At 52.9% G+C, this 25,296-nt stretch overlaps 10 protein-coding genes across 10 annotated transcripts; 4 read left to right on the forward strand and 6 right to left on the reverse strand.

Annotated features, from left to right (window-relative positions):
- Positions 1-541: 541 nt before the first annotated feature.
- MRS44_014341 (uncharacterized protein) lies at positions 542-2,677 on the reverse strand (the record flags this gene model as incomplete). Its single annotated transcript, XM_046277346.2, has 1 exon — positions 542-2,677. One exon carries the CDS (start codon positions 2,675-2,677, stop codon positions 542-544), a length of 2,136 nt encoding a protein of 711 aa, XP_046127529.2.
- A 1,503-nt stretch (positions 2,678-4,180) lies between these two features.
- MRS44_014342 (uncharacterized protein) lies at positions 4,181-6,805 on the reverse strand (the record flags this gene model as incomplete). Its single annotated transcript, XM_065618370.1, has 3 exons — positions 4,181-4,970; positions 5,019-5,599; positions 5,639-6,805. The coding sequence occupies 3 exons, from the start codon at positions 6,803-6,805 to the stop codon at positions 4,181-4,183; spliced, it is 2,538 nt and encodes an 845-aa protein (XP_065474442.1).
- Positions 6,806-8,096: 1,291 nt separating this feature from the next.
- On the reverse strand, positions 8,097-9,092 carry MRS44_014343 (uncharacterized protein; the record flags this gene model as incomplete). Its single annotated transcript, XM_065618371.1, has 2 exons — positions 8,097-8,954; positions 8,997-9,092. 2 exons carry the CDS (start codon positions 9,090-9,092, stop codon positions 8,097-8,099), a joined length of 954 nt encoding a protein of 317 aa, XP_065474443.1.
- Positions 9,093-10,587: 1,495 nt separating this feature from the next.
- On the forward strand, positions 10,588-12,132 carry MRS44_014344 (uncharacterized protein; the record flags this gene model as incomplete). Its single annotated transcript, XM_046284784.2, has 1 exon — positions 10,588-12,132. The coding sequence occupies one exon, from the start codon at positions 10,588-10,590 to the stop codon at positions 12,130-12,132; it is 1,545 nt and encodes a 514-aa protein (XP_046127525.2).
- Positions 12,133-12,566: 434 nt separating this feature from the next.
- Positions 12,567-14,544, forward strand: MRS44_014345 (uncharacterized protein; the record flags this gene model as incomplete). The annotated part of the gene is made up of 4 exons (XM_046284785.2): positions 12,567-12,680; positions 12,733-12,842; positions 12,894-13,930; positions 13,985-14,544. 4 exons carry the CDS (start codon positions 12,567-12,569, stop codon positions 14,542-14,544), a joined length of 1,821 nt encoding a protein of 606 aa, XP_046127524.2.
- Positions 14,545-15,121: 577 nt separating this feature from the next.
- MRS44_014346 (uncharacterized protein) lies at positions 15,122-15,952 on the forward strand (the record flags this gene model as incomplete). The annotated part of the gene is made up of 1 exon (XM_046282421.2): positions 15,122-15,952. The coding sequence occupies one exon, from the start codon at positions 15,122-15,124 to the stop codon at positions 15,950-15,952; it is 831 nt and encodes a 276-aa protein (XP_046127523.2).
- Positions 15,953-16,322: 370 nt separating this feature from the next.
- Positions 16,323-16,909, forward strand: MRS44_014347 (uncharacterized protein; the record flags this gene model as incomplete). Its single annotated transcript, XM_065618372.1, has 2 exons — positions 16,323-16,330; positions 16,405-16,909. 2 exons carry the CDS (start codon positions 16,323-16,325, stop codon positions 16,907-16,909), a joined length of 513 nt encoding a protein of 170 aa, XP_065474444.1.
- A 474-nt stretch (positions 16,910-17,383) lies between these two features.
- On the reverse strand, positions 17,384-18,803 carry MRS44_014348 (uncharacterized protein; the record flags this gene model as incomplete). The annotated part of the gene is made up of 2 exons (XM_065618373.1): positions 17,384-18,498; positions 18,548-18,803. 2 exons carry the CDS (start codon positions 18,801-18,803, stop codon positions 17,384-17,386), a joined length of 1,371 nt encoding a protein of 456 aa, XP_065474445.1.
- Positions 18,804-19,645: 842 nt separating this feature from the next.
- Positions 19,646-21,378, reverse strand: MRS44_014349 (uncharacterized protein; the record flags this gene model as incomplete). Its single annotated transcript, XM_046273013.2, has 2 exons — positions 19,646-21,243; positions 21,318-21,378. 2 exons carry the CDS (start codon positions 21,376-21,378, stop codon positions 19,646-19,648), a joined length of 1,659 nt encoding a protein of 552 aa, XP_046127521.2.
- A 1,254-nt stretch (positions 21,379-22,632) lies between these two features.
- On the reverse strand, positions 22,633-24,503 carry MRS44_014350 (uncharacterized protein; the record flags this gene model as incomplete). Its single annotated transcript, XM_046284297.2, has 2 exons — positions 22,633-23,706; positions 23,763-24,503. 2 exons carry the CDS (start codon positions 24,501-24,503, stop codon positions 22,633-22,635), a joined length of 1,815 nt encoding a protein of 604 aa, XP_046127520.1.
- Between the last annotated feature and the right edge of the window lie 793 nt (positions 24,504-25,296).

Genomic DNA, 25,296 nt, shown 5'->3' on the forward strand with positions numbered 1-25,296 from the left:
AGTTTGGACTAATTATTGTATATTAGGTCACACTGTTCTATTATTATCTTCTAAGAGGTTGGTATCTTTCTATGGCTCGAAAAACTTGTGACATCCCGTGATGCAGCAAGGAGCAACTATGGCGCCCCGACTGTAACGAGAGTGTATGAGACTTGTTCCTTTGTGTCTCATCTGTTAATCGTAAGCATGGCAGCAACGTGGCTGGCCTCTCGACATTTGGGTTTGCTAACACGTGGCTCAGCATTGTTAAAGCTTCCTTCAAGGAATTACAAGACGTCCTGGCTAAACTGTTTCTACGATCAATCTTGAACACAAGCTAAAAAAATTCAAGCTCACGCCGTATCTTGTAGTTTAACATGGCCCAAAATACCCTCGAAGTTTCCTCCGCCAATCTGATTTGGGTGTTTTCGAGCCGACGACACACCGGTTGGTATTAACCAATGCCCCCATTCCGTCCAGACTCAGAACACCTCTGAAACAAAGTGAGCTGCTCTGCGGGTATCATCACTAACAATAACATAAATATGGGCGTATCATTTGACTAAGCCAAGTCAAATACCTGGGGAGGCTGACCTTCTAACACTGTGACTAGTTCCCCATCCATGATACCATGTACATAGCAAGGCCCAACAACGAGAAACTTGTTTGCATCTGCTTGGCTCTGTCTCAGCAGGAAAGGTAAGGACAAGCCAAAAATCACGACGACTACGTCGCCTTTCTTCATGGACTCAGGGCCAATGCCCATAAAGCCACCCGATGTCATGAAAAAACGCCTCGACATGCAAGCTCTCAACAGGCAAGCCTGGAAAATCAGCAGATCATCCAGAAGAACGGCTTCTCGAAAAGCATGCCACGCTTTGCTAAGACAAGAGGTGGACTGGGAAAATTGATCTACAAACTTTTCGAGCCAGGCCTTTGCCGAGTTTATGACTTCGCTGGATGAGTCGGCCCTCTCGTCGCCGTCGATCCAGTTACCGCAGAGGGTGTAAACAAGTGCCTCCAGCACGGCATCAGGTGAGTGATAGGGCCGTTGCAACAACCCAGCCTCTCCTGGCGTCGTGGTTTGGAAGGATTCTGCGAGGTTCCAGGCTGATGTGACAAACTCGATGTCCTCGCTGCGAGGTGGGTAATGCGTAGCAGGGTTGCTGTTCATGTTCGCAGTTATCTGTGCCGCGATTTGTAGCCCCGTGTTCAGGGCTTGTACACGCTCGAAGGCGTACCCCGAGACCTGAAGTGTATTGTCGTCATGATAACCAATATCCATCTTCCTACTCAGGTCCGCATTGAAAAGATCCCGATGCAGACCCATGGCCTTTAGGGGTTCCGTCCAGAGAGGAACCCACGAGGGACAATCCTGCATTGACTGGCCGTCGTTTAGTTCCACCATATGGAGCGGATAAAGTGTGGCATGGCTTAGGATAATAAACCAGGTCGCATCTCGAAAGACTTGAGCCGTTGGTTTACGGTAGTCAATAGTGACTAGCCTCGATAGATCAACGCGTTTAGGATCTGGGTTGACAACCTCGCTAGCCATGCCCAAGATGGCAAAGACATGGTCCGCGGGTTTCGTGGCTTTGCGCTGACGTGAATCGTTGAGGAGAGGGAGGAGGTGATTAGTACGGCCCGGTAGTTGACGTATGTGACCGAGGTATCGGATAGCGAGAAGGGGTAGTCCTTTCCAGAGATCCTCTTCACCATGCACTTTCAGAGAACGCGAAATTGACAGCCTTGCTTCTTCCAATATATCAATGGCTCGTGCAAAGGGTTCCCACCGCATCTCCCAGTCACCCATCATGACTTTGGCCTCTTGAGCCATGACAACCTCTTGCACAATCCAAACACGGTGAAACCATGGCTGTTCAAGGAACCCGATCAGTATGGCCCATTCGGGAGCATAAGCCTGTGGGAAGCCGACCGAGCGAAGCTCACCCTGCTCAGTCTCAACTGTAGCTCCCGGGACAGAGGTAGGACCGTTTTCCTCGAGGCTTCGTCTTTCGTTCCGCAGGGCTTGAGCTAAAAAGCTCAATACCACAGGCATGTGGCCAAGCTCAGTCAAACGGATATGACCGAAGGCAGCATCGAGCTTGCGAGTCTTCACATCGGGAAAGACTCGCGGTACGCCCTCCGCGGTAACAAGTGTTGTACCGAGCCATACACGCACAACCTTGGCTGTCGTGTAGATACCGCGCATACCCTTAACCTGCTCCGCGCACTCTTTCAGGTCTGCCTGGTTGATACAAAGCGCATCAATCCATACAAACTCAGCTGTTTGATCTGCGTCTACCTTGACTCTCCGAGACTCGATAACTTCCGTTTCATTGCGATTGTGGGCGAAGGTCTTCCATGGATGTTTACTGGAATGAAGCAGATGGTCCGTATTGATGACATCCACGCCGTGCTGGGCAGGATTTCCTACAGCAGGGAACGGTCGAAGAGCGCGAAGGGCTGATTCGAGATTCGCAGTGATAGTGATGGACGAACCATTACACGAGATAGGGTCAGGGCTCAAATCCTTTCCCCAGACATACGAGAGAGCGTCGTAGCTAGGCGCCGTGTTTCGGTCCGGAACCACTGTGAGTTGAACCGAGAGGGGATCCGTTGGCCAGCCGGGCTCTATTCGGAGAAGACGTATCGAGGTTGCCGGATTCGGCAGGTTCTGGTAAATTTGAGAGCTCATACCTGGCTGGACTGCTGCGTCGTTGTTTTGGACTCAACGGCGTTCACATTGATAAGAAAGAAAGCAGAATCAAAGGCGGAAATTCTTCCTTTTTTGCTATTCTCTTGCCGCCAGCCTGATTTCTAAAAATACGCAACCGGCCATGTGAGGCGACCCAAGCTGAAAGTCCGCCAAGCCACCAGGCATGGACAGGTATAATACAGGGCCTGCCCGCCTCTTTTTTGCAACCTGCTAAGCACGCTGCGGATATTCTCGCCAGAGCCATGGGGCTTTCTTTCAAGGAATCTGTACGTTTATTTGGTGACGAGGTTAGGTCATTGAACTTCTGCAAGTTAAACGTACCCGCGCACTAGTCATGTTCACTAATTGCAAGCTCCAGATGTTTACGCACAATGGTCAGCCCCTATAAGTCATAATTCCCGGGACACACACTAACTGCAATATCGGTTAGGTGGCTTCTTGCAACATTGATGGCCGAGATTGTGACGGTCATTCTGCTATTAACAGGCGTGATTGAGAAAACCTACATCCGTCCAGAAGGCGATGTATTCATTGGGGTTATTAGCACGTATGTCGCCAGTCTTATTCTTCCTCCCACTATTTGCACTAACCTCGAATTGCAAGCGCATCCATCTTCGCCATCATCTCTCTGCAACTCTGGCTTGTTGATGTCACTGAAACCCGCATAGATCGATCCATAGGGGACACCCTATTCAACGTCATTTTCTGGGCTGCCTGGGATGTCGTACATTGGATCGCGTTCGCCTGTGATCTACCGTATATGATGTCTGGGACTTGTCTTACTGTCGCCGTGGCCTGCTACACGGTGGCATATCTGCGATGTCATGCTCAGCGGACCACAGTGCTCGCTGGTGGCACTGGCGTGGAGTATATGATGATGGTGTTGCCTGCGCACAACTTGAAGGGAAAGATGCTTGGTCGTGGGTGAGATGTACAAGGTGAACATCGCGAGCTTTAGGGTCGTGTATGGCGGGCCGGGAGCGATCATATGTTCGTTACATAGAGACACAGAGGATGGTTAAGTATCCCAAGTTTTTCAGGGAATAAAAAGATATAAAACTCTTAGAAGATAATAGTAAAATGTAATAAATAGTTTACACAAAAGCGGAGAAGAGATATCCTAATACGAAGAAGACCCTAGATTACTGTTTATGATTCATATCACTCAATACCGCAGGCCAAACAGTCTGCACGGGTTGAATTAAGATGCCAACGCAAGCAGGGCTTGCCATGGCCGTGCGTACCAAGGTAGAGGTGAATTCTCACATTCATAGTATAGATGTATCGTATTTGAGTGGGTAGCTAAGTAACAAGAATGGACCAAGACCAAAAACGCCAATCCAACATCTATTTGATTATACGACTTGTACCAACATAAACAAAAGAGTCATCAACTCCGTTCGTCCCATGCAAGATGCCCAGCACGCACTATTGTATCAGGAATCATGATCCAATGCCTGCCTGTACTGATTTTGATGCACCTCATCTTCCGCCTCCCAGAGGTCTTGTCTCGGCCTTTTCGTCCTCGCTGTCGTCACTGTCATCCCCAACAGCGTAATGCTCCGTGTCGTCAGCCGCCAATCGGTCGGATGACTGGTCTCGGTTGTCTCGATAATCTTCAAACTGCTCGTCGTCGCTACCCTCGGCGAAAGCATCATAAAGCTCTCCGCCCCGGGTCCTGCGCGCCTTGGCACCAGCAGCCTTCTCACCAGAGTTCAGGCCCTCGGCTTCTTCATCGTCAAGGAGCTCGAATTCATAGTTGTTACGGGAACTGTTGCGTAGACGACGGCGACGGGCAATCCAGAAGTAGACACCGAGACCAATGCAGAAGGCTGAGATCAGGCCGATGGCTCCGTAGATCCAGATCTGGGCCTTCTTGGAGGCACCAAAGCTGGGGAGCCAGGAGACCCAGGATGACGAGGCCGATGTAGATTCTTGGGCCGCCTCTTCGGTGCCAGAGGGGCTTGCTTCTTCCGTGGTGCTAGGGTTAGCTGGGTTTGTAGGTCGCTCAGGGTGGCCGGTAGGCTTTTCCACCAAGGTCCCCTTAGTGGCCTCAGCCACCGAAGTTGTAGAAGCAGGCAGAGTTGTGGTCTCGACAATCTTGTCGTGATCATCGTCATCGTGAACATCGGGCATGGGCAGCTTGGTCGCCTTGTCGGCGTCGATGGCCTCACCCCACAGCTTCAAGCGCCAGTCGATAAACTTGCCCTTGAACTGGTTCTTCTCGGTATCGCGAACAATAATGGTCCACTTTCCGACACCAGACTCACCCCTGTTTCATGTTAGCGTAGATCCACAGCGCGACGCGCAAGAGACTTACCAGTGCACCACACTCATAAAGGTCCAGTCGACATAGCCCTCGGCCTTGGCGTCCCGCTCTCGCGACACTGCAAGGTGGCTCACCACGTTCTCAGGGCTGATGAGATCCACACTGAGATCACCGCGTCGTTGGTGCTCGACGTTCATGGTGACGGTGACATGCTCCAGGCGAGCGACATTGGCGTCCTTGAGCATGTCCTTGGTGACCTCAAAGGTGACACTCAAACCGTCTCGGCCCTCGGGGATGGGCTTCTTGACGTGGATCCAAGGAGAAAAGTACCATGTCTGAGGCTTGACCAACTCCCAGTCCTTTGCCTTCTCGACCAGAGCCCATGAGTCAATCTTGCCGTATCCAAACGTGTGGCTGAACTTCTTTCCAATCGCCGTATCCTGCTGGTTGGCTTCGTCGCCCTCAATGGGCAAAGCGGTGTCCATGGCGAGGTACTGCAAGTCTCTCCAAGTCAGGTCGGGACGAACCTGCAGCACTAGAGCAAAGATGCCAGCTGCAAGAGGAGCGGCAGCGGATGTGCCACCATGGGCCTTGTAGCAGTTGTTCTTTCCGACATCGGTTGTGTGCTGCTCCTATTAGCGAGGTCCGTCCAAGTCATCCGAAATACTTACGATGGCGTCGCCGCTACCACTGCTGTAGGTAACAACCAGCTGAGCTGAGCACTCTTCCGAGTAGTAGGGGTGCTGTCCAGTACGGTCAACGGCTCCCACGGTGATACTGTAAATAGAGTTGGTGTATCCGTCAAAGTTGCAGTTGTCTCCAGCACCGGCACCGTTACCGCTGGCAAAGACGTAGATGGAGCCCAGGCCACCACGGCCCTCCTGAATCGCCTTGAGCATCGCCCTCCGGATGACCACATCAGGGGCCTCCATAGTCTGGCCATCGTCGGAGGGGCCCCAGGAGCACGAGTAAATGTGGTTGTCGTCGTACTTGTACATGAGCGCCTCGGCCTCATCAGCATCGCTAATAAGCTTGCTGAGGATTCGGAGGCCAGCAACCTTGGAGTCGTAGGCAACACCAACACCGCAGACATCGTTACGAGCAGCCGCAACCTCGCCAGCGCAGCGAGTTCCGTGTCGATCGTCGTCCAGTTCGGGAGCGGGGACAGGATCGTTATCGTTAAAGTCCCAGGAACCGGCGGCGAAGTAGTTGGGCTTAAGATCATCGCTGTTCATATCCAGACCATCGTCGACAACCGCCACAGTAACGTTTTGTCCTGTAATTCCATCCAACCAAAGACCAGTCACATTGACATCGTGTCCCAGCTGGATGGGGTTGAAAAGATGCCATTGTTCTGTAAAGATGGGGTCGGCAATCTCCAGCTTCTTCATGAGCGTAGCCTGGTATTCAGCAGCCTGGTCTCGAGCCGCAACATCGATTGTCTTATGGCCATTGCCTCGGCTCGCAACAGGCAAATCTCTCGGGCGCGGAGGGATGATTCGCTTCTCAAGATGCTTGCGCGCAAGTTGCTTCTTGGACAAGAGAATACCATCGAGGGGGTCTGAGCCGCCAATGTCTCGTTTCCTCCTCCTGCGCTCAGTAATTTCTCGCTTTACTATATCGTGTTCGACTTTGGGGGCGCGGAATACGTGGTGGTCATCGAGTGCACCAAGCTGACCCTCGTGGGTGAGTCCGAGGCGGTTGGCGATCTGGTCGGGGGCTGTCGAGCTGTCGAGATGCAGGACGTAGTAGTCATTATTGGCGTAGTCTCGGGCGACCTTGGAACCGTGGGCCAGCGCGGTCAAGCCGGCGATGCTAAGGAACGAAGCAATCTTCATGTTGAAGGAAGGGAGGGAGTCTTTGCAGCGCAAAGACGACGCGAGAAAACGGAATCGAGCGAGTCTAACACATCCAGAGAATCTTGAAACGGACGATAAACAAAGAATCGAGAACTATAGAGGGCGACAGTGTCAGCGCTGAAGGGATCAAAACGTCGCGATTTGCATTCAACAGAACGCCGACGGGTCGGATATTGCCACGCCGCGCAGGCCGACAGAACAGGCCGGTACAACCAGTGGATTCTCGACAAAGGTCGCACTGCGGATTCTGAGCAAACAGGGAATCGTACCTAGTAATCGGCCAAAAACGACGCGGTGATGAGCGCGGGCTCCAGGGGCGGGGATGGAGAGAAAGAGAAGCCCAAAATCGGGAGCTGTTTTGCGTCGCTGGTGATGTCGTGGCCTCCAGCTGAGAGCGGAAGGCTACCATGTACAAGACAGGTACCAAATTGCGGCTGGAACCTGGAATAGGGGACCACGGCCGGGGCGTTAGTTACTGGGTGCCTACAGGGAAGAGCACGAGGCACGCGGCCACCTTCCACTGTTTGGGCAGGCAATGCCACAATAACCCCCCCCCCCCCGACTGCGCCACAATCTAAATCTGGGAGCGAGGCCAGCTGGCGCCTTTTGGTTGCATGAAATGCTGACTACAAAGTATCGCCGAAGTAGACAAGTTCTTCTCAGACAAAGATGAACAGGATCGTCAGCCAGTGAATGCTGACAATAATTCTTCTGCCTGGAATGGCATATTCCATTCTCCTTTTCTTTTACCTCTGTTTATTTCCTTGACACATCGCAATGTGTCCCCCTCGGTTACGCGTAACCATCTACCGGCTGGCTCAAAACTTCATGATGGCTCCCACCAACAGCATCTCTTATTCAACGACGCCACAACTCCGCCATCTGAGACGCCACTCCTGATGGATCTCGTCCAACCCGGCTTGGGGATAGGCCCAGCGGCCAGGTCTCGACCTGTGCTCAAGATTGCATGGCGCGCTACGGTCGAGACGGTAAATCAATAGGCGGCTCAATAGGCGGCACGGCCCCGAACAAGGGCATGTCGGGGAATGAGCATCGTTTTGGGTAGGTTGCAACGAGATTACCCCTGTAATTGATAGACCATCGGAGTGACAGCTTACGTCGGGCATTTCTTGCATCAATAGCATCAAACCTCTTAATTCTAACGGATCTTTTCTACAATACAAATGCCTATTACCTCTATGATCTTGTCCTAGCGCCCCAACGCCTTTCTCAAACACGTGCGTCAATCATCAATTCCCCCTCTCACCTCTCACAGCGATGCCTCCTTGTGAATCTCAATGCTTGGAGGAGCCCCCGTCAACGCCTTGCACTGTGCGTAAATCACAAACTGCCCTCCCACGAGACCACATGTCATCACTACACGAGGTCCCAGGCCCGACAGCAGGAGCCGTTTGGGTCCAAATTCCTTCGCCAGTTGGAACATGCGGCTCGTCGCGCCCTGCTTCGGATCGCCGGCGCCCTTGTTGATGGCCGACAGGAGCGTGTCGGCAGGGTGGGAGAGCACGGCCGCTGCAGCACCCGCCGTGACGCCCGAGGTGAGCTCTACTGCTGTTGACTCGAGCTGTGTGAGCTTTTCTTTGCGCTCGGGGCCCATGGCACGATAGATAACCTCGTTAACTGCTTCGTGGACCGAGAATTGACCAACGGCAAAGGGAACCTGCTTGAACAGGAGGGGAACAAAGCCAGAGTAGAACCCCTTGAAACCTTCCTCACGTGCCATTCTCCCAAAGCCCGACACCAACCCATTGGCGTAACCTTTCTGAGAGACTAGACGGATACGCGTAGCCTCGAGTGGACAGAGGAGGATATCGGCAAAGAACTCAGCGGATGCACTCGCAGCGAGGTAGATGCCTGTTCGACGGTCGATGGCCTTCTCGGGTCCTCCGACGAGGGTGATGTACTTCTTCTTGAAGAACTCGTAGCCGGCAAACTTGGCGCCGCCCTGGACCAGGTAACCAACAGCCGTAGGACCAAAACCCGTGAGAAGCGCTGATGCGCCCTCCTTGGCGACAATGGTACGACCAGCCTTGAGCATGTTGTATCCCTTCAAGGCATCATCGACCTGAATCCTCGTCTTGACGACATCAATTGGCGTCGCGGCCTTTAACTGTTAGCTCAAAGCGATGCGGCATGTGAAGGACGCACTTACACCATGCGTAGACGTTGCCGCGAGGGCGCCGGCACCAAAGAACTTGACATAGTCACTAGGTGTGAAATTGGGCACTTCAGATTGCTTGGATGCCATTTTGAATGTCGTTTATTTTGAGGCTCATGCTGCGGTGTTGAAAAAGTCGCGTTTGGCTGCTTTTATGTTGCGAGACTTGATGACGTCGTTCCGTGGCAGCCGATCGGAAACCTTGGTTCACGGCCGTCGACACGGCGCTTTTGCCGTCATCGGGCCGCTTTGACATTTGGGGGTTTTCTTTACTGATAAGAGATGTTTTTTGTATAGAAATTAAGCAAAGGGTCAAGTCCATCTCTCGCGCAAGTTGAGCTTATGCCTTCTCTCAAGGTAGGCCGTCGTTGATCTCAAGAGCAATGCGCTGAGGTCCTCTGTCGCAACCTGGCGCCCAAGACCGTCGAACAGATCGGCGCCCCAATGCGGGATGGCGAATCTCGTTGTTATCGGCACCGACTACGGCGAGCCGCTCCGTCTCCGGAACACGGCATAACATGACATCACAAGGTGTCCGGCGGTTCCTTTTCGATAATGAAATGTGATATCAATGGGCAATTCGCTTGTTCGGCTTTGTTATCGGCTCTTACTCGATGTCCATCCATTCACGCACAACGCCCAAGAACTCGGTCACGTGTGCCACCCAGCCACCGTTCAAAGGAGCGAAGCAACAATTTCATCACAGCAAAAAGCAAAAAGAAGAATGCTTGAGCAAACGTCAAAAATTGATGATGAGAGTGGGATTCGAACCCACGCCTATTTCTAGACTGCGAATCGTTGCTAGTTCTTGTGGAACCTGAACACAGCGCCTTAGACCGCTCGGCCATCTCACCTTGAGTTGTTGAAGGCAAGCGATTTATTGAACACTATACTGCAAGCGTTTCCAAGAGGCACGAGCGATTGGCTTGACCTAACTTGACTCCTTCGTACATCAGTCTCTTTACAAGTGTCCAGTAGAGGCTTCAGATGGTGGATGAAGCGGGGTATGGAGATTGGCTTCACAGTGCCCGAAAGCTGAGTGCTTCTCCGTAGTATTGGAGTAACAGACTGGTACAAGTCCCAAGCCCATGGTCAAATTGACCTAGCACAACAACCCTGCATTTGTTCTTATGGAAACAGTCACTCCTATAGCTATAAATCCCTCGAGCTAGCTGACTCTTTATTAACTGCGTTTAACTGACTCGTATCTCTCAAGGTTCCCCGACAACTCCTCCGTAGCTCATCCATCCATACTACCCTAGGCCTCCGCCAAGACGAACTGCCAAACTGGAGCCCACTCCCAGACCGACCTTTCAAGTTCTTATCATCGTATAGTTCCCGTTCCTAGCCATCACTAGGCTACGCTTGGAAGCAGCCTCCCGTCTCTTCCCCGCTTGTGGGGAGACTTTTGACTCTGCAATTTCGGCCTCATGCTACCTTACTGAGTAATTGAGCGACAGTCACGTGCGGAAACTGAGGCTATAACATGGTGAGGCCTGCTTCTTTGCGGTGTTTTCGTCAGGCTTGGCTCCCCGACTTTTTGCAGCTTTTCCTTCATACTTATGAAGGTTGAAGCTTAAGGGTCATGTTCAATTACATTGTTCTGGCGGCGACCCTTTCGCTGGCCTGTCCAGCCTCAGCCAGCTATGCTTTCTACGTCGGCAAGAACCTCACCAAGGATGGCAGCGTTATTGTCGGAGGCACTGGAGAAGAGGTCTCTAGCCATTGGCTTCAGCTCTTCCCTGCCCGCGATCATCCACCAAATGCGACCATCAGCGTCGGTGTCACCAAGGACGCTACCTTTCCCGGAGAACTCATTCAGATCCCCCAAGTGAACCATACCCTCCGATACATGAGCATGGAGTACTCGGACTATGAGGGTTTCCCAGCACCGTTGACCAATGGCGGTCTAAACGAAAAGGGCGTTACTGTTCGTGATGTTTGGGCGGATAACCGTGAGGAGCTTCTCGAAATGACGCCGAATCCTCAACATGGCTTGCAGTACAGCGACTTGGCCCGCATTGTCATGGAGAGGGCTAAGACTGCCCGCGAAGGCGTCGAGATTATTGGGGATTTGATCAAAAAGTATGGCGAATCGACTTACGGCGGTAACTCTCATCTCATCGCCGACAAGGACGAGGGCTGGGTCGTTTGGGAGATGGCTGGCGGCAAGAAGCTCTGGGCGGCGCAACGACTGGGACCTAATGATGTCAAAGTCCTCTACCCGGGATACATCGAGGACTTTCCCGTCAACTTTGCCCGAGATCCCGACTTTATGGGCTCCGACAATATCGTGTCGTTCGCTGTTGAGCAAGGGTGGTGGGATGAGAGCTCAGGCAAGCCATTCAACATCTTCAACGTCTACGGGCCGCAAGATCCTCGATACAAGGCCCGCGACGGAGGATACAAGTTCATGTCGCAGGCTGCGCTGGAGAATGCTACCCTCGAGATGGTCCCCGTGACGGAGGAGAAGATGATGGAGAGAGTGCGAGATCCTCGGATTGCCGACGACGAGGCTGGTTACGGACAGGTTGTCAGTCTTCGTGCTGGCATCGATTGCGACATGCTGCGGATTTGGAATGCCCCGACTGGCTCTGTGTCGGCGCCATTCGTTCCCTGGTGGCTTGGTGTTCAGTCAATTCCTCCAGAGTATGGCGAGCACCGATACTTGACTACCGGCGCTTCGAGCAGCTTCCTGAACCCCGACTATCAACTTCAGGAAGCCTCCGAGTTTGCTGGCCGAGTGTTCAAGCGGGTGCTATACTACATGTGCTCAGACCCGAACCGATACCACCCGATCGTGACAGACGTTCTTAAGGACTTTGAGACCGCGTCTAGGGTTCAAGTCCACGGCTGGGTGGAGAAGACAGCCTTGACCATGATCAAGCAGGGTGAACGGGAAGCAGCGCAGAGTCTGCTGACCTTTTATTCGCACACGCGTGCAGCTGAGGCGCTTGAGATTGGGCATACCCTGAACAATGCTCTCGATGGCTACATTAAGCTGACTGGACACTGGCGTGGCCCCGTAGGCAAGGAGATTAATGATCGCGGAGAGGGCAACGAGACGGTCAATTGCCTGGTAGGATATGACCCGGATAAGCCCAAGGATTTACAGCCAAACCCCAAATAGAGCTTGAAAGGCGCAAGCCCCAGAAATAAGACCAATTTAACGAGTTGATGCTATCCCGTGATTGCCGTTCCGTTCCGTTCCGCTTTTCGGTCAAAGTGGATTCGGCCCGGAAGCCCGAAGACCATCCCGGCGGCGCAGTCGAAGCCCCGCATCCGGCAGTATGATATGTAACGGCCGGGACAAGTCATCCGAAGCTCCCGATACCGCTTGCATCTTTTTGCGGTGTGAGTGAACCGAGGGTGGAGGCATCGTGAGTTTGCCGGGAGTTCCGTGGCAACCTGACCTCACTCAATTCGGAGGTCGCCGCGGAAAAACCCCGCTTGTTAATTTGCCCCCCGACTTTCAACTTCTCCGCCAACCAGGCTGTCGTGATATCTAAACATCCCTTTCCACAAAAGCTAGTGAAGAAGGCGGGTCTTGCAATTGAAGCCGTCATGTCGAAACGAACTTGGTCTGAGACTGAGAACGGCACCGCCGGAGCTGAGCAGCAGTTTCCTCCGCAGATCTCGAGAAAGGTCAAGGCCTGCACGGCTTGCCGGAGACACAAGGTGAGAGCTCATTGGGCTATAGTGACGGGTAAAGTTGATTAATGGGTGCTAGATAAAATGCTTGATTGACGAGAGTGGCCCGCCATGTCGACGTTGCGCGGAAAAGAATTTGAGTTGTGTCCTGGGCAAGAGTCTTCAGACCATCCTGGATGAGAAGTCACAGTGGGTTATTCATCTCCAATTGAGTCTTGACATTCTTTAACAAAAAGTTAGGTTCTCTCAGGATGTGCTACAAGACCTCGAGCAGATGCATGGCTTTCTGAAGCAAGTCGCCGGAAAGCTTGACCTCGAATTACCAGCATTACGCTCATCCGCTGGTGCGGAACTCCCTAAAGAAGACTCACCCGGCCACTCAATTCCCTCCAACAAGGGCCATCATGTTCCATCCCGCGATAACTCACCCAAGCTGATGCCAGAAGATGAGGGCCTCCCTTATGTGCCCATCCACTCTCTATATGCCCTTACCAAACTACGGGCTCTTCGATCTCCCGACGACGTCGACTCACAACACAGCCAAGGCATCGATGACTTCATCACAAGACGCTCCATCTCTTTGGCTGATGCAGAGAGACTATTCAGCTTCTACCGGAAACGCCTAAATCCATACATCTACCTCATCGGCTGCCCCTACGAGTCATTACAAGAGCTAAGACAAAAAAGCCAGTTCTTGCTTGTAGCTATTCTCACAGTTGCTTCTCTGCACGATTCAACAGCCGACTCCCTGTATCCAATCTGCAGCTCCGAGTTTAGAAGGCTCGTCGAGATGACAATCTTTGAGAGACGACTGGACCGTGATTACCTGCGGGCTCTCTGTATTGGCTCGTACTGGCTGAGTGATGTCTCGTGGATGCTTTCTGGGCATGCGATCCGCCGAGCCGCTGAATTTGATCTTCACAATAGCTACGACAGGGCCATCGAGGATTCAAGCGCTGAGGACGCCGACTGTGCAAGGATATGGTACATTCTCTATGTCTGCGACCAACAACTAGCAACCCTGTATGGCCGGCCATCAATCGTACAAGAAGATGCTGCAACACAGAGCGTGATAAACTTTCTCCACTGTCCAGTCGCGAATGAAGAGGACCGGCGACTTCTCAGTCAAGTTGCGTCAGTTAGTATTCTCAGGAGTATCAGGGAGTTGTTCAGCATCAACAAGGGCAAGCCAATACCTAGGATGCATCTGAATCACATCACACACTTTCGGAAGCAGCTTGACCAGTGGTTCGACTTTTGGACAAAACAGGTGCAAGGTAAGCTTTGCTTTCAAGATGACCCTCTGGAATTACCATTAATGGAACTTTTAGAACAATGGCCAGGCATCGGAGGCTTCCCTCGAAAAGGCATCATCCTCCACTACAACTTTGCCCAACTCTACCTCTACTCGCACGTCTTCCGCGGCTTGTCAAAGAACGACCCTGTTCCACACTACTTTCTCGATTGTGCCCTCAACGCTATTTCGACTGCGACAACAATCATCGACAAGTTCATAAACGATCCCGATGTCGCCCTGGGCATCGTCGGCATGCCCTCATACGTCCACTCAATGACGGCATTCGCTTCCATGTTTCTCACCAAAGTCGCAACCAAATACGATGATCTGATTGAGAAAGAAAAGGTGTACGATCTAATCACAGGCCTTGTACAACAATTCCGGTCACAACCAGCTGGAAAGTGGCATCTAGCCAACCTAATGATCAGTGGACTAGAGAGGATGGCGCAAACGCTCAAGCCTGTTGCCCCAGGGGAGGCGGGGATAGGAACAGGTCTCGAAATGGATCCGAGCATGGACACGACAGGTCAGATGCCCGGCGTGGATAACCTTTTTCTGATTTGGCGGGCGATTTCTTTTTCAACTACGACATGAGCTTTGGACTTTCTGGCCCATCATAAGCGGCACGGCGTTAGCAAGCATGTTCTTTTCGGCAAGAAAGGTAAGACGGAATGTAATCGATAACTTTAAGTCAAGACATCTCGGTGGAAATTTCTTGACTCTGACTACAATTACCATGATATTTGATGTAACATATACAAACTCATAGCGTTCATACTCAAAATTTCTGCCAATCTTAGCTTTTCTCTTGACTAGGCAGACCTAAACCTTTGAAAAAAGTGTACTTCACTGCTCCTCGGCTGTAACCCTGGCATGGGAAACCTAATGTGTTGAGTCAGTCGACTGATTCAGACTTTCAACATGCGTCTTTTCCACAACCTTGCTCAATGTTTCCTATCGAGATAGAAAAAAAGTTTTCTTTTGCTTCACAATTTATAAACAATCCATGGCAAAAAAAAAAAAAAGGTTTGTTGAGGCACAAAAGTTTGTGTAGAACCCCACGCCTCCAGATATATAACACCCGCCATGCCCTTCAAGCTCCCGTTGTCAAACATCTACCACCATAATCACATCGCTTCTCACCCGAATCAGAAATTCATTACTCGCCGCCATGACTATACTGGAGTTTCTCAAGAGCATTTATCGGGTCTTGATTGCCCGATTCAACTCAACTCCCAATGACAACTCCACCCCTGATGGCAACTCGCGCCTCCCCAGTCAAAAACCTCAGACAGAGTTATTGCTGTCATACTACGACCGCCTCTCCCGGCGTTGGCCCCCGATAGTACCCCCTAGCTGGGATCAAGCTGGGTCATCACCGGTATTGGGGCGAGTCGTCTTCATCTTTGCCCAGGATATCGACGAGCTACGGAATGAAACTCCGCTCGACCAGATGTCGGGATGGACTGCCCAACTGGATCTCTTTACCTGCGATCTTCCTTCCCTGTTGCGCAACGGCCTCTTCTTGACTTGCGAAAATGTTAAGGAGCAGGAGAACTACGTCAAGCACAGCCACATGGAAGGAGTTGGGCTCTGGTACAACCGCTGCTACACAGTAACCAGTTCGACGTGGTCAGGGAACCTGAATGTTTGCGCAAGGACGGTCAAACCAATTGCCAACTTCCGGCTTCATCATCTTTCACCAGATAATGTCTTTGTCGCTACAGCCGCAAACCATGAGTCAAATTCGGTATACAGCTACGACGAACGCTACCCAGATTACAAGGCAAATTTCATGTATGACGACATGCCCCTCGATGGGCTCTGGCCGTGGCCAAAGAAGGAAGGGGAGATGAAAGGCGAGGAAGTGAAGGAAGATGAGGAAGTGGCGAAAGGCGAGGTAGAGAGTGACGAGGGGGATACTGCGTGGGAGGAGGAAGAGATGGACTCCTTTTCAACTTGGGGGTCTGAAGACCCATTGATTGACTCGTGGCGGGATTGACAGATGCCAATATAGTGGCATGGATAGATTTATGACCCTAGGGATCTAGGCCCTGAAAGACCCAGGCAGTCTACGATCCATATGGTAGTAACCTGGGACATTACTTTACTCAGCATTCTCTCCATCTCTTCAAGAAGAGAAGTGACTGAACCAAACAATTCTTACCTGCCTTAGCAAGTCCAACTCTCACTGGAGGCAGATAGCTTTCCTCATGTTCATACAACTGGCCGCATAGCGCTTTCTTCATCCTCAAACTGACCCCTATTGCACTTTCCTCCCATTCTAGTTCGTCCTCATCGTTGTACTTATGATCTTGCTCGTCCTCTTCTTCTCTTCTCTTCTTTCTTTTCTCCTCAAGTCCAATATCACCATGGCCGTGTAAGTATCCTTCCGTCCAACACACGACAGTCCAGTCCGTGATTCATCGTGGCCATGCTAACTTGTATCACCAGCAAACTTTTTTCTTCCCGCGTGGCCTTTGGCCGCCAACAGCAGCAGCAACAACAGCCATCACCACCACCGACAACAATCACCAGACCCGAGCCCGCACGCCTCTCCCCCTTCCCACAGCGCACCTCGGGCTTGGAAGGCGGCCCAGTCCCGACGTCGAGTCGGGCCCCCGGGAACCCCAGGCCACTCAGTAAGTCAGCCCATCCCATCCAACCCTTTGTGAACTCACTGACGATGACCCCCGTCCTGCAGAAGCCAAGTGGAAGGGGTGACCAGGGGCACCGACACGTCGGACCCCACGGCTGGGCCGTTCCTCTTCCAAGTCGAGGTTGCGGCTATACCCGAGGGGGGTTGGGAGGTGTCTCTGCGGGCTGGGTCTGGTCCAGCGTGGTTGTGGTGGTCCGTGGCGGTGGTGGTGGCTGTCTTGCTGCTGCTGTTGGTTTGTTTCCTGCTGTTTTTGGCCGCGGCGTGGGTGTTCCGCCATGGTTGATATTTTTATCAACATGATACCAACATCGTTACAACATCATTACAACATCGCTACAATAGCGTCAACAACAACATCAATATAACAGCGTCAACCCAGCTTGCATTGTGCCTGTGTCATTGACTGTGAAAACCGCTGGTGACCTTGGCCTAAGACTGAGAGCATCTTTGTCTAATACATAGTAAACCCGTGATGGTTATCATCCTAAATGTATAAATCTTGCATATAGACTTTACTAACTCCGGCCTCAATCACCGCAAAAATGTCCGTCGCGAGGATGAGGGCAATCTGGTGTTGAGAGCCGGGGCTGTATGACCGCACGGTAGCAGTACAGGCAACGAATTATCAAGAGCAAAAGACGAAACCCCAGACCTCGTTCAAAGTGTCTTGATATCACGGCTAGCTACCTCACCAACTATCCTCGTCTTCATCCCGAAACGCCCAAGTCCCATTAAACGCCTCAAGCCCGCACAAGATAAACAATCCCTTACTCTTCACGGCCGCACGGCACCGCCATCCTTCTCCATCTCCTGAACGTACTTTTCCCAAATGTCGACGACGTGGCCGTAGAACTCGACGTGGGCATCGGCTAGACCGCCCAGCTGCGTCTTCATCTCGATGCGCTTGATGCGCTCAAAGTCGGCCACCTCCTTGACCACCTCGTCGTCAAACATGTCGCTCGTCTTGCGGGCGCTCTCTACCTCGTGGGTGAGCTCCTCTACCCGCAGTTCCAGCTTGCGAGCGCGCTCTCGTCGGGCCTGCTCGTGGTCCACGCCGCGAACGTCTTCGATCTTGGCACGCAGGAATCCACCTGCTCCGCCACCGGAGCCATGGCCAGACTGTAGCGTGTCGCGCTCTGTAGTAGACTTGTTGAGATACTCTGTCAGTTGCTCATAGTCGAGTTGCTTCTGCTCGCGAGCCTTGAGAAGACCCTTGAGTGCCATTGAGTAAGCCTGCATATCCCGGAGAGAACCGAGGTAATCTTGATCTGTGACGTCTTTCAGCTCCCGGAGGTGGGTCGCCGTATCCTCAATGGAAGCAGCAAAAGCATGGACAGCAGGCTCAACATGAGGCTCGAGAGGAATGAGCTTCTGGAACTGCTCAGCAAGGTCGCGCAGATCAACCTCTAGATCTGTCTCGCGACGAGCCACACGCGCAATGACCTTTTCGATATGACCGAGGTCATCATCCAACTTGTCGCTCTTGTCCTTGACCTCAATAAACCGGCGATCCGGGCGATGGACCTTGGTAAAGGCATTAATAAAGGTATCGGCAAAGTTATCAAACACGCCGGTAGACCCAGCATCGCTCGTAGAGCTAGTCCTCGCGCCCCGGCTGCGCATGGTGGCGTTCCAGTCGGGGCTCTCGAGGAAGACGTGCAGGATCGGGGCGCGGCGCAGCGTGGGGTGGAGAGACAGGCGGACGAGGAAGCGCTGGAGAGAGTTTGCGCGGCGGGCGGTAAAGTCGGAGCCGAAGCGGTCGCCGCGGACGTACTCCATGCGCTGTTTGTCGGGCAGAGGGGGACGGCGGCGGCGGGAAAGTCGCGGGTGAGCTGCTTGTAGAGGAAGACGAAGTCGGTGAAGCGTCGGCGGACGGTGGTGGTAGAGCGCTGGAAGGAGGAGAAGGTGGACTGTCGCTGTTAGCATCTGGAGGGATACTCGAGGTAATGAGGATATATACGTTGGTGGTGATCAGATACGATACGAATGCGTCTTTGGTGCCGTCATTCTCCTTGATGGGAGTGCCGACAGTGCACTCGAGCCTCTCGTTACCCAACGAAGGAGCATCGGCTTCGAGGCCAGTACCAGGTCCATTCATATCATGTCCAGGCTGCTCAGCAGGTGGGATAGTCCTCGAAGTCTGATCATGTACGTGGTCGCTCCACGAGACATTAGAGAAGTCGTCTTGATCCATGGCCGTCATTGAGGTGGACCGGGGGTGCGGGCAGCGCGGGGCCGTCGGCTATCAAGGATTTCGGGATACGGGCGAGGTCGCGGGACGTTGCTGATACTCGCGCGGGGAGAGATAGAGGAAAAGGTAAAGATAAAACGATCGCGAGGCTGCAGGTTGAGAGAGGCTGAGGGTTTGACGCGGGCGGAGTTGGCGGGAGGTTGAAGCTCGAGAGGTCGTAAGTGAGTGTGGGGAGCTGGTATGTGGCGCAGGGACCAAGTCGAGATGGAGATGACTTGGGAGGGTCGGGGAGACAGTGATTAAGTGCGTCAATATGGGGGTATTGACGCCAAATGAAATCATCTATGTACTTAATACAGCGTCTCAATTTTGTTGATAATTTCAGATTCATTTGAAAACAGTGATGCGCAGCCTACTTGATGCCTTACTCTCCCTCGCCAAGTATCCCCTACCAATGATCTACGCAACTGAGGCTGGGCCACGATGACGCAGCCGGCTCCATCTCAGGCTTCCACTTTGCTCCCGCGCCTTGACATTCAGCTTCACATGCACTAAGACGCATTCAATCATAAGACTCTCGGTGGTATTCATCCAATCTGGGCTATAGCCACGTATGTACAAAAAAAAATATCAGTGGAATCTATTGCTTTCCTGTGTCGAGAGTTGTCTATCCCAGTAGTAGTAGTAATCTCTTGCGGACCTCTCGGGGAGTCCGTTTTGATACAGCGCCATTGTTCCCATCCATCCCACCCTTGATGCCATACCATACAGTCATACATATGAAACAACTCCCAATCCCAAGTTCAAGTGTTCGTGGTACATGAGCCAGCTCCGTGGCCGGCCTCTCACTTCTGCTCTTGCTTCGCCGCGCCAGCGCTCGCTTTGATCTCAGCCTCCACTATCTCGGCCGTCTCAGCAGCCTTGTTCAGCTCCTTCTCTGCATCCACCATCTCACCAACTTGCTTCTTGCCCAGACCCTCGGCCTCAGCAAGAGCTTGTCTCTCCTCCTTCTCATCAATGTCGTCAACATCTCGGGGTGTGGCAAAGCCAGAGCTTGTGCTGGCGTGGTCTTGCTCGGCCTCATCCTCGATAAGATCCTGCTGCTCCTTGATAACCTCGAGTCGCTGCTTGTTGGTAGCCGCACCCTCGGCGGTGTGCACCTCGAGCTCAATCTCGTGGTAAAGCTCCTCGGGGATGGCCGACAGGACACCGACGAGGGCCTCAATCTGGCTGGAGCCCTCACCCGAACCCTGACCGTACATGTAGGCGTTGCTCAGCACGAGCAGTGTTGAGGGAACGCCCTCCCGAAGTCGGAGGTCGAGCCAGGTCTGGAGATCGCTTCGCATCCGGGCGGGGGAAACGCTGTGTGTTCGGATACCTCGGGCAGCGCAAGCACCTTGGAGCTCGGCCACGGTCAGACTGTCAACGCCCTCAAAGCTGATGGCCTTGTCGTCTCGCTTGATCTGTCGCATACGGTGACGGATCTGGTATCGGAGCATCATGTCGGTTCCGAATGTGTTGAGGTTCATGTATCGGCACATGGAAACGAGCTGGGGTCGTGACAAGTTGTCGAGGGTCAAATCATCCCGGAACACCTTGCAGACCTTGATGACATCCTCGGCAGTGGGAGCCTCGCCGGTGGCCCGCACCTTGCGGAAAAAGTTGGAAAACTCTTCTCTTTGTGTTGTAGCCTGGCTCAGAGGCAGACCCGTCTCCCCGAGTGTCTGTCGAAGGAAAGTACTGACTTCCTTTCGTGTCGCTCGCAAAAGAGTGGCCTTGGCCTCCTTGGACTTGGCACCCTCGAACGTGCTGGGGAGCATGTTGGGGAAGAGCTTGAGGGCGAGGGGCAGAAGCGCCTCACCGAGAGGGACGATAATGAAGACGGAAAAGGGCACTAACCGACCCAGGTCCTGGACTGTTCGCTGCAGCTGCTTGTTCTCGCGACGGGTGAGCTCGTATCCAGCGGCCATCTTGAGGGCCAATCGCCAGCTGATCTTGATCTCGGTGCCGAGCAGCTTGGATCCGTCCCAGTAGTGTTGGGCCTCCTTCTTGACCTTTTGCCACATGGTCAACTTCTTCTCCTCCTGGTCCTTCTTGGCGACATCTGACTTCTCCATGACACCCTCCTTGGTTGCAACAACCTCTGCCTTGGTCGCCTCGGCTGAAGCTTCAGCGGGCTTCGCAACCGCGGACTCCTTGGGCTGGGCATCAAGCTTCTTCTCCTCCTTCTTAGCGACTGTAGTGCTGGGATCCTTCGGGAGAGGCTTCTTAGCCATCTCGGCGTTGAATCCAGGGGGTGGGCCGGAAAGGGGACCGTCGGGGCGATGGTGCTCGGTGCCCATTGATCGGAGCGGGATCAAGATGGCAATGGCCGGAACCTTTGCATGGCGGCTGACATGGCGACCGAGAACGGCGGGAGAAACACCGCGAGAGAGAGCCCTGGCTGCGATAAAAGTCAGTAAAACAGCCTCAATGGCGATGATGACCGGCGGCGAAGCCGATAAGGCAGTTGCTCACCATTACCCAACAAGGGGTTCCGGGCAACGGCCCTGCGAGCGACGTTGGAGGAAGCGCTCATAGCGAGCCGAAGTGTCGAGAAGAATCTAGATTGTGAAACGAAGTGAAGGGCTGAATTCGATCGATCTCGCGTGGGGTTAAAACGATGACACAGTCTAAGTTAAAGACGATGAAGATGAATGAGGGACAGAGTGGATGCGCAGTCTAAGTTCTCAAGGTGGTGGTAGTGGTGGTTACGAGATATTGGATCTCCCCCATCCCGTGCTAAGCCCAGCCGGGCGGAAGAGCTGGCGTTCCGTTATCCGACAGGCGAGCCGGGGTTCGCCGCATCCGTAGAATCTGTTTTTCCGGTCGCGGGCCCGACGCAACCCCCTCAATCTATGTCGCCTCCCGTTGGAAACGTCCAATCCCTGCCCTTGACTTGGGCTTGCGTCAGCAGAGATGAGGGAGCAACAGTCACGTGCCTTGCCGGGAGTCCCGTCTCCCCTCAACAAAAGAAGACAAATCCCCTGCATGTGAAATTTACGGGTCGAGGCCAGCTCTCAACAGACGAGAAGAGACAAGAACTCCGCCATATCTCCGAAGACATTTGCCGAGTTAAGTTTTTTATGCAGATTTCCCTTTCCTTTGTCAGCCGCTACTGCTGCTCTGAGCTATCACTCCCTAGTCAATTGGTTGCCTGGTGGCTTCATCGCTGTCTCACCTTGACCATGTCATGGGCTGCTTCTGGTGTGTCTGAGCTGGCATGGAAGCCCAGAGTCATGAGACATTTGGGCATTGGTCGGGATTGTTTGCGTCGTGTACTTGATTGAAGCCATCCACGTATAATCTTTGAGGCTGATGCTCGTCTTGTTGCATCTTCACCAACCGCATTCACACACGCCAAAACGTGCATGCAGATACTTTGCGACGCCGTCTACACCATCTTTTGCGTTTATAGCCAAGAACGTCGCCCCGTGTCGCAACACCCATTGACTTGTTCATCCCACTCCAACTGCAGAGTAGGTATCAGTACCTATGCTCCAACACGTGTCCGCGGTACCTTGCCAGCTTCCCCGTTGCCTAGTCTGTTCCCGCTGTCGCAAAGCAAAGATGATCTTGATCACCAAGATACCTAGCAATTCGACACTATAATGATCATTACTAGTTGACTTGGCAACGAGTTCAGTAAAATTGGAACTACATTTCTTCGTCTAATGTGTACGCTAGGAATAATGCCACCGTCATAAGCCCGCCTCCTGTCTCTTATCTCCCGCTAATTGGTCTCATCTCGACTATCGAGTCTCATCTCAATTCTGATCTAAATCTCACCACATCACGCTTCAGCTGCTTTGCACTCCTCCTTATACCGCAATCCGTGTCCGAATCTAAACACCGGGTTCAGTGTATCAAACGGCACATCCTCAAAAGCCGCTTCGGCCGCAGCGTCGGATCGCGGAAGGTCAAATGGCAATTGTCCTTCAGGAGCCCAGCCGTCAACGCCAAACACGACATCCAGGAACGCATCGTGGCTGCTGCCGTAGTTGCCAAACAGCGCCGCCGCCTTCTCTGCAATCTCAGGCACCGCAGCAGGTCGGTTGAGTCTAATGTCCACGACAGTCGGAACAGTCTCGTAGATCTTGGCCTGACGCGCCTTTTCGGTCGAGTTGAACTCGAGAGTGCCATTGTTGATCATCGCAGCCAGGCCAGTGCCAGTGGTAGGCTTGTAAGGAGACGCGAGACGGAGGAACGCGTAGTCTGCATCCTCTGGCTTGTCCACCACCTTGAGGTTTCGCGACTCCAAAGCCTCAGGTTCAATGCCTTCGATGTAGAACTTGGCCTCAAGCGCCGACAGAGGCAGAGGCAGGATGTCGTTCTGGTTCGTGAGCAGAGTGAAAGCCCGGCGCTGCGTCTCGTTGCCCAGACGGCTAAAGTAAGGATTGCCAGCCACGCGCGCAGCATTGTCGGCATCCACGAAGGGGTTGTCGAAGAGTCCCAGCTCAAACTTTTCCTTCATCAGCTTGCGGACAGACTCGTCGATGCGAGCCTCAGACACCAAGCCCTTCTTGACGAGCTCAATAACCAGCTCAGGCTTTGTTTCGCCACCAAAGATATCGCAGCCGGCCTCAATAACACGGCGGGCACGCTCGAGCTCGGTCTTGTCCTCCAGGCCCCAAGCTCGGTCAGTGACGATGCCCCAGTCCGTAACGACGATACCCTCAAAGCCCAGCTGGTTCTTGAGGAGGTCGGTGACAACGCCCTTGTTGAATCCAAAGGCAACCTCTTCCCATGAGGTTCCAATGGGCCGTGAGTAGTAGGGCATCATCTGCCTTGTGCCTGCAGCGATTGCTGCCTTGAAGGGGATCAAGTGATAGGCCTGGTTATTACCAGGGTACGTTTGATTCTTGCCCTACATGATATCAACATTAGAAGATTGTCCATAGTTGGTTGATAAGTGTTACATACCCAAGGGAAGTGAGAGTCCTCTCCGTCCTCCATAGGGCCACCACCGGGGAAATGCTTTGTTGTTGCAATGACCGAGTGAGGTCCAATCTTCTCACCCTGAAAGCCCTTAATGTATTCGACAAGCAGGGCACTTGTCAGGTTGGCGTCCTCACCCAGGGTACCACCAATTCGACCCCATCGAGGCTCAGTCGAGAGATCCACCTGCGGATGAAGAGCCTGGCGGATTCCCACGGAAACGTACTCCTCGCGGGCAATCTCAGCAAAAGTGCGAGCCAGCTGAGGGGACCGCAGGGCAGCAATGCCAAGGGGCTCGGTCCATCGAGAGAAGCCGTTGGCAACAACTGACACTGCAGCATCATCCGTCCAGCCGTGTTGAGGGTCGGAAGAGATAGTAATGGGAATGCCCAGAGATGTATCTTGGGCCAGTTTCTGGAGCTTGTTGTACCAGTTTGCCACAGCGCGAGCGTCATTGACACCTCCACTCAAAACGTAGTGAGTTATGCGCTTGTCCTTGACGTATCCCTCAATGGTTTCGTCGAATGTGTTGTTGACAACCTGAGTACGGGCATGGAACATCTGTCCTGCCTTTTCCTCAAGGGACATGCGGGAAAGGAGGTCATCCACACGCTTGTCTAGACAGAGAGATGTGTTTCGATATGGGGGAGGGTTTGCATCTTGACGAACAACAGGACTACTAAGAGCCAGTGAGATGCCTCCCAGGAGAACTAGATGAGACCACATGGTGATGATAGACTCTTTTGATTTAGTAGATAGCGCCCAAGTCACTTTGGAACAACCATGATGACCGACACAAGGGCAAGACTTTGACTCGCTTTTATAGAGCAACCATAAACTTCAACTTCATCTAATACACTGCATCTTCTCTTCCGAAGTTGAAGCGTGATCATCCTATCGTCAACGCTTCGGGAAACCGTTCCCGCGGTTCCCACGAAGCATTCGGACCGACCATTCGACCCCAAGCTGCATTAGTGGTGGCATTTTTCCAACATCAGAGAGTCTGAGTTGAAGAGGAGCGGATGACCAAACCCACTGTACTGGGAAAGAACCCAAATACACGACGTTCCCCCGGACCACTCATGACAGGTAAGTGCAACGCGGGGTGTAAATCTGGGGACCCGCGTGGATCATGAAGAATCCTGGGATAAACGTGCGGGGAGGCCGTTATGTTTCGGCCCGTTTCGCAAATCCCATGACTCTGGACGCCATGCGGTTCAAGAGACTCACCCATAAGAACAATACGAGCAGACAAGCGGTGTTGGTGGGATTGTGGATTAGTATCAAGAGCCAAGCCGGCGTATCTACGGCCAGTTGACATGAGCTTTGGCAGTCATAACTGGTCCATTATGAAGTTTTAATTCCGCAATGGGTACTCTTAAGCGCAGTTTTTCCTGTCGGCGAACGAGGTTGGTTCCATAGCATGATGTATGGGTTGACTTGGGTCAAAATGGATACAGCTCCGCCGATCCCGCACTACTACCCTAGGTGGTCGGACACCTCGGGACTGTGTCTCGGC

This window comes from Fusarium solani, assembly GCF_023522795.1.
Source record: "Fusarium solani strain SB1 chromosome Unknown bctg00000010, whole genome shotgun sequence".
In the NCBI taxonomy this organism is placed as follows: domain Eukaryota; kingdom Fungi; phylum Ascomycota; class Sordariomycetes; order Hypocreales; family Nectriaceae; genus Fusarium; species Fusarium solani.